The sequence below is a fragment of the Arachis stenosperma genome, chromosome 4, assembly GCF_014773155.1.
Source record: "Arachis stenosperma cultivar V10309 chromosome 4, arast.V10309.gnm1.PFL2, whole genome shotgun sequence".
Lineage (NCBI taxonomy): Eukaryota > Viridiplantae > Streptophyta > Magnoliopsida > Fabales > Fabaceae > Arachis > Arachis stenosperma.
Window position 1 is genome coordinate 21,956,127 of NC_080380.1, and position 9,922 is coordinate 21,966,048.

The 9,922-nt window shown below is 37.6% G+C and overlaps 1 protein-coding gene across 1 annotated transcript; it reads right to left on the minus strand.

Annotated features, from left to right (window-relative positions):
- Positions 1-220: 220 nt before the first annotated feature.
- LOC130974763 (BES1/BZR1 homolog protein 2-like) lies at positions 221-1,772 on the minus strand. The gene is made up of 4 exons (XM_057899619.1): positions 1,762-1,772; positions 1,247-1,334; positions 1,184-1,204; positions 221-964 (listed from the first exon to the last, which is right to left on the minus strand). Exons 1-4 carry the CDS (start codon positions 1,770-1,772, stop codon positions 221-223), a joined length of 864 nt encoding a protein of 287 aa, XP_057755602.1.
- Positions 1,773-9,922: the final 8,150 nt, after the last annotated feature.

Consider the following 9,922-nt stretch of genomic DNA (forward strand, 5'->3'; position numbering starts at 1 on the left):
GAGTAAATCCCCAAAATAGTCCCTCAGATTGAGCTCGTGCACCAATGTTATCCCTGACTTTTAAAATGCTCTAATTGCACCCTTCAGATTGAGCTCCATGCAAAATCTTGGTCCTTCTACCAATTTCCGGCGTGACTCAGCAACCGGAGTGCTGAGCTAGCGGTTTGTGGTCCATGTAGGCTGTTTTGCCTGGAGGTAGCCTTAAACATTGTTTTCAACATCAGGCCTTTCCACAGCCTAGAGTAAGTTCCAACTCATCCACTCCTGCCTCATGTATCCTCTCACCCTCCCATGGCTTCACTCTACCATTCTCAAAGACAAAATTCGATGGTCTTCCTCTCTCTGCAACCTGGCCCCATTGCATACCTTCATTCGTATCCATAGAATCCTGGAGAGTGATATGCTGCATTGCTGGTTTTTCAAGGTTAAAGGTAGACGATGGAGGAGCAGCTGAGGCAGTCGTTGTCTGAAAACTAACCCAACGACCAGAGTCCACAGTGGAAGCATCAGATTCATCACACTCAGGAATAGTGGAAGTAGCCAATTGGTGGCGACGGCACGGGGGGCTGGATGGGGTGGATACCGTGAAGAGAGGATGGCGGAACGAATTAAGAGAGGAGACATTGGAGAGGAATTCGAAATCCGCCTTCCTTTTAGAACCCCTGGAGGTGGAGGTTGGAGAAGAAAGAGGAGGGGTAACAGAGGCACTATTGGATATTCTAAGAGGAGGAAGTTTTGTGAGGATGGAGGTGATGTTATGAATGAATGGTAGGAGGAATGAAGAGGGGTTTTGAAGGTTGGGATCGATGCGAGAGGGGCTGGGGAATGATGAGGAAGTTGGGCTAGCATGGTAGGAAGGAACAGGGCTTAGTAACGTTGATGACTGTGGGCTTGGCTGTAGTGAAGAACAACCACTCATGTTCACTGGAGTTCCTCCAATCTCACCTTGCGGCCTCTTGCATCCAATATAATCAATCAAGATTTTTAGGGTGAAACTAACGGAACATAATCAATCATCTAGAACTATCACAATAACACCTGATCTCAGATTAACACTACAAAAGCTAGTTAGATCGCAAGCCTCCAGGATCAAATTAACTTTTTAGCAAGATTAGAAAGCGGATCAACAAAGCAAGCAAGAAAGAGCAAGTAGATCTGAGAGGAAGAGAAGTAGAAGAAAAACCTTGCGGTAGGTAGTACCGTTCTCTTCTTAACAAGCAATGGAAGTACCCTCCAGGCTGCCTACGTGGACCACAAACCGCCAGCTCAGCGCTCCGGCTGCTGAATCACGCCGGAAATAGGTGGAAGGACCAGGATTTTGCACGGAGCTCAATCTGAAGGGTGCAATTAGAGCATTTTAAAAGTTCAGGAGTAACATTGGTGCAAGGGCTCAATCTGAGGGACCATTTTGAGAATTTACTAATTCTTAAGCATAAATCTATTTAAATTCGATTTAGCTTTTCTAGTACTATATTGAATCAGTTTGATTCAAATTAATAAGAATAAAGGCAAATCGAAATGGATAGCTTCGATTTATGAATAAAAGCATTTCGATCCATGTAAATCAAATTAGGTTGTTTCGATTTACTCCATAGATTTGGTCACTCGTAAATCAAATGAAGTGATTTCGATTTACATACAAAGACCTGAAGGCATAGATCGAATCCACGAGCTTTGTTTTACCATGTACTTATTATATATATAATCATATGAATATTTTATATAAAATAAATGCAGAATAATTCAAATTCCATACAATACTCTTTGTCCATTTTTGATAGCTTATAAATATTTTGAAAAAGTCTCATAAATATTTTGTTAGCTCATTTTTTTTAATTGTATTGCATGGAATATATAATTTTTTTAATTTTTAAATTATAATTATATAAAGAGTATTATATTTGAAATTTGAGTTCATAAATATTTACATTTAAGTTTAATCTTATTTTTTCTTTTTAAATGATTTTGCATTAGATAATATTATTTTTTAATTTTTTAAATTATTAATTATGTAGAAGAATATTACATTTAGAATTTGAGTATTGAGTATTTAATTTTTTGTGGTATAATTTAAATAAATTCATTAAAAAATTTATTAAAAATACATTTACTCAAATTTTAAATACAATATTCTTCTGCATAATCAATAATTTAAAAACTTAATAAAAATATTATCCCATGCAAAGTAATTCAAAAAGAAAAAAAGATTAAATTTAAACGTAAATATACAATACTCAAATTTCAAAAACAATACTCTTCTACATGATCAATAATTTAAAAAATTAAAAAACAATATTATTCAATGCAAAATGATTTAAAAAAGATAAAATTTAAATATAAATATTCATGTACTCAGATTCTAAATATAATATTCTTTTACATAATTAATAATTTAAAATTAAAAAAATTATTTTATTCAATGCAAAGAAATTTAAAAAAATAAGCTAACAAAATATTTATGAGACTTTTTAAAAATATTTATGAGCTATTAAAATTGGACGAAAAAGTATTGTATGAAATTTGAATTATTTTACATTTATTTATATAAAATACTCATATAATTATATTTATACATAAATACATGATAAAATCAAAACCTTTGCATGTAAATCGAAACCTCCTCATTCAATTTACCCGTGACCAAATCCATAGAGTAAATAAAAAACAACCTAATTCAATTTACATAGATCCAAATGCATTTATTCATAAATCAAAGCTATCCATTTTGATTTGTCTTTATTTTTACTAATTCAAATTTAGTATCACAGAAGATAAATCGAATTTGGTCAATAACATGTACGTAACATTTTTTTATTTAGGACTATTATATAATATTGGTGGTTCCTTGGTTTATTTAAAATTTTACCCTATTTTTTAGTTTGAGTTATGTATTATCAGCAACTGAAAATTTCTGAAAATGCAAAAATTTTAAAGCTTATCTAAACCAGGTTCTGTAGTTAGGCTAGCTCAAATGGTAAAACTAAGTTAAGATTCAAAGTGGTTCCTAAAGTTACACTCGAGTCTCAAAGTAATCCCTGAACTTAATAGTTACTCAATTTCATCTCTGAAGTTGTTCGCCGGGACCCACAGTCGTCCTTCTAGCAATTTTCGTCCACCTGGTTCCACCAAAAATCTGATCTAGACTCTCCTGTGACATGCTGGCAAAGAGAACGGCTAGCTGATATCGAAGAGTAAACTTTTTTTTATTCAATTTGGTCCCCTTAATCGACTTTAAAAACCCTAATCCCCAATTTTAAATATCACTATCTGCATTGCTCACTGTCTTCTCCTCTCTTCACTCTTCTCCATCTTCAAAGGCCCACGGTTATGGCTAGCACAAGCAATGCTGTTGGGAACTCGAACAACCCACGATTTTTTGAAAGCATTATGAGGAGAATGACTAGAAATAGAGATTCGCGTTTGCCAGAATAGTGTGGGTGCGGGTCGAGACCAGTGTTGCGATGGTCAGGACGAATTCTAAACCAGGGAGACTATTCGTAGGTTACCCAAACTACAATGTAAGTGGTTGTTATTGTTTGCTGTATTTCTGGGTATGAACTTGGCTAATTCAATTTCTTGTTTCTTGGGTGCAGACTGTAGGTAACAGGTGGTGTGGGTTATTTTTGTGGGTAGATAAAATTATGGAAGAAGATATGATAACATGTGATGGTAGAATAAGCCTTTCAATTGACAATGAAGAATGGAAGATGAAGATTGTTTGGAAACTTGGGAGACTAGAGTCTGAAGTTAGGGTTGGTGGAATTTTGGTGTTTGTATTTATACTGCTGATTATAGGAGTCGTTCTTCTGTTAAAGCTAGATACACAATTTGGCCAATTGTATTTGGCAAAAAATAAATGACATGTTATATGCAGATGTTGTTCCTGTACCTGTACATGCCTTTTTGTTTGAAACAAATGCAAATTAAAGTAAACAACCTGTATCTGTCTTTTTGTTTGAAACAAATACAAGTTAAAGTAAACAACATCATTGTGCTTGCATATTTTGAAAATTGGAGAAACAATATGAAATAGTAATCCATTCATCCATATTATAATACTTGTCCATAATATAATGAAACATATCCAATACATTTTTCACCCATAAACATTGTTCATCTATGTCAAAGTTTTCATAATTAAGGCCTTACAAAGCCATAAATCTATAGTATCCTAATTAAGACAACATTAAAAGTATATAATCCAAACAAAATAGATGGAAAAAAACACTAATTATTCCATATACAAAATAATCTAAGTATTCACTTCTTGGTTCCAGATGGTTTGAATTCAAGGTTGGGCACAAACTTCATGAAGTTTGCAAGCCTTGTAGCAGTTCCCTGTGTCGCACATTGCATAGGATTAGGTGGAGGATTTGATGAGCGGATAATTTATACGCTTTTTGGCATTGTTTTTAGGTAGTTTTTAGTATGTTTTAGTTACTTTTTAGTATATTTTTATTAGTTTTTATGCAAAATTCACATTTCTAGACTTTTACTAAAAGTTTTTGTATTTTTTTGTAATTTCAGGTATTTTCTGGCTGAAATTGAGGGATGGTGCACGAAATTGCAATCACACTTTTACAATCCCGCACAACTAACCAGCAAGTGCACTGGGTCGTCCAAGTAATACCTTACGTGAGTAAGGGTCGATCCCACGGAGATTGTCGGCTTGAAGCAAGCTATGGTTATCTTGTAAATCTTAGTCAGGATATCAAAGATTATCAGGGTTAATTGTGAAAAGTAAAAGAACATGAAATAAGTACTTGTTTTGCAGTAATGGAGAACAGGTTGAGGTTTTGGAGATGCTCCATCTTCTGAATCTCTGCTTTCCTACTGTCTTCTTCATCAAACACGCAAGGCTCCTTCCATGGCAAGCTGTATGTAGGGTTTTACCGTTGTCAATGGCTACCTCCCATCCTCTCAGTGGAAATGTTCAACGCACCCTGTCACGGCACGGCTATCCATCTGTCGGTTCTCAATCAGGCCGGAATAGAATCCAATGATTCTTTTGCGTCTGTCACTAACGCCCCGCCCTCAGGAGTTTGAAGCTCGTCACAGTCATTCAATCATTGAATCCTACTCAGAATACCACAGACAAGGTTTAGACCTTCCGGATTCTCTTGAATGCCGCCATCAATTCTAGCTTATACCACGAAGATTCTGATTAAAGAATCCAAGAGATATCTACTCAATCTAAAGTAGAACGGAGGTGGTTGTCAGGCACGCGTTCATAGTTGAGAATATGATGAGTGTCACGGGTCATCACATTCATCCGGGTTAAGAACAAGTGATATCTTAGAACGGAAGCAAGCATGATTGAATAAGAAACAGTAGTAATTGCATTAATCCATCAAGACACAGCAGAGCTCCTCACCCCCAACCATGGGGTTTAGAGACTCATGCTGTAAGAAGTACACAAAGAAACGTGTAAAGTGTCATGAGGTACCGATACAATGTCAAAAGATCCTATTAATAGTGAACTAGTAACCTAGGGTATACAGAAATGAGTAAATGACGTAAAAATCCACTTCTGGGTCCACTTAGTGTGTGCTTGGGCTGAGCATTGAAGCTTTCATGTGTAGAGACCTTTTCTGGAGTTAAACGCCAGCTTTCATGCCAGTTTGGGCGTTTAACTCCAATTTTTATGCCAGTTCCAGCGTTAAACGCTGGAAATTCTGAGGCTGATTTGCAACGCCGGTTTGGGCCATCAAATCTCGAGAAAAGTATGGACTATTATACATTGCTGGAAAGCCCAGGATGTCTACTTTCCAACGCCATTGAGAGCGCGCCAATTGGGCTTCTGTAGCTCCAGAAAATCCACTTCGAGTGCAGGGAGGTCAGAATCCAACAGCATCTGCAGTCCTTTTTAGCCTCTAAATCAGATTTTTGCTCAGATCCCTCAATTTCAGCCAGAAAATACCTGAAATAAAAGAAAAACACACAAACTCATAGTAAAGTCCAGAAAAGTGAATTTTAACTAAAAACTAATAAAAATATACTAAAAACTAGCTAAATCATACTAAAAACATACTAAAAATAATGCCAAAAAGCGTATAAATTATCCGCTCATCACGGGACCTGAGCAAAAATCTTATTCAGAGGCTGAGAAAGGACTGCAGATGCTGTTGGATTCTGACCTCCCTACACTCGAAGTGGATTTTCTGGAGCTACAGAAGCCCAATTGGCGCGCTCTCAATTGCTTTGGAAAGTAGACATCTTGGGCTATCCAGAAATGTATAATAGTCCATACTTTTCTCGAGATTTGATGGCCCAAACTGGCGTTCAAATGCCCAAAATGCCAGAATTGGCACCAAAGCTGGAGTTAAACGCCCAAACTGGTACCAAAGCTGGTGTTTAACTCCAAGGATGGCCTATGCACGTGAAAGCTTCAAAGCTCAGCTCAAACACACACCAAGTGGACATCAGAAGTGGATTTTCGCACTATCTACTCATTTTCTGTAAACCTAGGTTACTAGTTTAGTATAAATAGCACTTTTTGACTATTGTATTGCATCTTTGGACCACTTTTCGATCCTTTGATCAGGTCTTCTTCTCCTATTTTTGAATTCTTATGCCATTTGAGAGGCTGGCCATTCGGCCATGCCTAGACCTTTTGTTCTTATGTATTTTCAACGGTGGAGTTTCTACACCTCATAGATTAAGGTGAGGAGCTCTGCTGTTCCTCATAAATTAATGCAATTACTATTGTTTTTCCTTCAATTCATGCCTACTTCTTCTCCAAGATATACTCTTGTACTTAATTCAGTTAAGTCATACTGAAGGGGTGACTCGTGACAATCACCCACTATCTTCAGTACTCGCTTAGCCAAGATCCGCGTGCCTGAAAACCACAAGCGGTCTACATGATGTTCAACGTAGTCATTGGACGCCAACTGGAGTATATTCTCTTGGGTCTCTGATCCATGTGTTTGACTAGCATCTCCTGACAACAGAGCATTTAAATCAGTGTTATTAGAACCTTCGTGGTATAGGCTAGAAATAATTGGCAGCATTCCTGAGATCCATAAAGTCTAAACCTTGTCTGTGCTATTCCGAGTAGGATCTGCGAGGGGATGACTGTGACAAGCTTCAAACTCGCGACTGTTGGGCGCAGTGATAGTGCGCAAAAGGATCAATGGATCTTATTCCGACACAAGTGAGAACTGACAGATGATTAGCCCTGTGGTGAGAACCGTAGTCGGACCATTTTCACTGAGAGGACGGATGGTAGCCATTGACAACGGTGATCCACCAACTTACAGCTTGCCATGGAAGGGAGTGCGCATGATTGGATGGAAGCAATAGGGAAGTAGAGGTTCAGAAGCAACAAAGCATCTCCAAATGCTTATCTGAAATTCCCACCAATGAATTACATAAGTATCTCTATTTTATTTTATGTTTTATTTATCTGTTAATTATCAAAATCTTATAACCATTTGAATCCGCCTGACTGAGATTTACAAGATGACCATAGTTTGCTTCAAGCAGACAATCTCCGTGGAATCGACCCTTACTCACGTAAGGTATTACTTGTACGACCCAGTGTACTTGCTGGTTAGTTGTGTGGAGTTGTGAAAAGTGTGATCACAATTTCGTGCACCAAGTTTTTGGCGCTGTTGTCGGGGATTGTTCAAGTTTGGACAACTGACGGTTCATCTTGTTGCTTAGATTGGGTAATTTTATTTTATGTTTAAGCTTTCTTTTATTTTTATTTTTGAAAAAAATAATAAATACAAAAAAAATTAATAAAACCATAAAAAAACAAAAAAAATTTGTGTTTCTTGTTTGAGTCTAGTGTCAAATTCTAAGTTTGGTGTCAATTGCATGTTTTCTGAATCTCTGCTTTCCTACTGTCTTCTTCATCAAACACGCAAGGCTCCTTCCATGGCAAGCTGTATGTAGGGTTTCACCGTTGTCAATGGCTACCTCCCATCCTCTCAGTGGAAATGTTCAACGCACCCTGTCACGACACGGCTATCCATCTGTCGGTTCTCAATCAGGCCGGAATAGAATCCAATGATTCTTTTGCGTCTGTCACTAACGCCCTGCCCTAAAGAGTTTGAAGCTCGTCACAGTCATTCAATCATTGAATCCTACTCAGAATACCACAGACAAGGTTTAGACCTTCCGGATTCTCTTGAATGCCGCCATCAATTCTAGCTTATACCACGAAGATTCTGATTAAAGAATCCAAGAGATATCTACTCAATCTAAAGTAGAACGGAGGTGGTTGTCAGGCACGCGTTCATAGTTGAGAATATGATGAGTGTCACGGGTCATCACATTCATCCGGGTTAAGAACAAGTGATATCTTAGAACGGAAGCAAGCATGATTGAATAAGAAACAGTAGTAATTGCATTAATCCATCAAGACACAGCAGAGCTCCTCACCCCCAACCATGGGGTTTAGAGACTCATGCTGTAAGAAGTACACAAAGAAACGTGTAAAGTGTCATGAGGTACCGATACAATGTCAAAAGATCCTATTAATAGTGAACTAGTAACCTAGGGTATACAGAAATGAGTAAATGACGTAAAAATCTACTTCTGGGTCCACTTAGTGTGTGCTTGGGCTGAGCATTGAAGCTTTCATGTGTAGAGACCTTTTCTGGAGTTAAACGCCAGCTTTCATGCCAGTTTGGGCGTTTAACTCCAATTTTTATGCCAGTTCCAGCGTTAAACGCTGGAAATTCTGAGGCTGATTTGCAACGCCGGTTTGGGCCATCAAATCTCGGGCAACGTATGGACTATTATACATTGCTGGAAAGCTCAGGATGTCTACTTTCCAACGCCGTTGAGAGCGCGCCAATTGGGCTTCTGTAGCTCCAGAAAATCCACTTCAAGTGCAGGAAGGTCAGAATCCAACAGCATCTGCAGTCCTTTTTAGCCTCTAAATCAGATTTTTGCTCAGATCCCTCAATTCCAGCCAGAAAATACCTGAAATCACAGAAAAACACACAAACTCATAGTAAAGTCCAGAAAAGTGAATTTTAACTAAAAACTAATAAAAATATACTAAAAACTAGCTAAATCATACTAAAAACAATGCCAAAAAGCGTATAAATTATCCGCTCATCACAACACCAAACTTAAATTGTTGCTTGTCCCCAAGCAACTGAAAATCAAAATAGAATAAAAAGAAGAGAATATACTATAGACTCCAAAATATCAAAGAAACATAGTTCCTGTAATACCCGGTCTAACCGAAATTAATTAAATAATGAGTAAGTAGGAGCGAATATGGTTGGAAGATTTGGCAATTGGAATTTGATGATTTCAATATGATATATGGATTCAGTGAATTTTTCCGAGTCGGAAGACATAGTTTTCTGCGTAAAAGTGCGCAGTGGAATTTTGACCGGCAGTACCAGCTGAGACCTGTCTGGTACTGCAGCTGAGAAAGTTGATTATGAGTAAATAAGATTAAGAAATGAGGAATTATAATTAGGGGAGGTAGAAATATTTGAAGTGCGATTTAGAGCGCTAATGTTAAAGGTTTTGGTCCAAAATTGGGCTAACGGACAAAAATAAGTGAATTGGGCCTAAGTGGGCCCAAGACCCAACATATATAAACATTAGTTATGAGCATTTCAGCTCATTTTTACCCTAAAAGAGAGGTTGGGGCGCTGAATTAAGAAGAGAGAAGAGAAGAGAGAAAACCTAACTCTCTTTGATCTTCAAACCACCATAACTTGAGCTACGGAGCTCCGATTGACGAGCCGTTTGCAGCCACGCGTCGCTCTTCTCATCCTCTACAATTCTATCTAAGTTTTGTGGTGAGTATTCCATTCATCTCTGCCCAGTTTTCGAAATTCCCCACTGTTACACGTTTTTGGGAAGTTAGTGTTGAAATCTTGTGATTTTGGGTGTTTAGGGATACTCCAACATAGATTCTAAGTGGGTTCTATCCCTACTTCATATG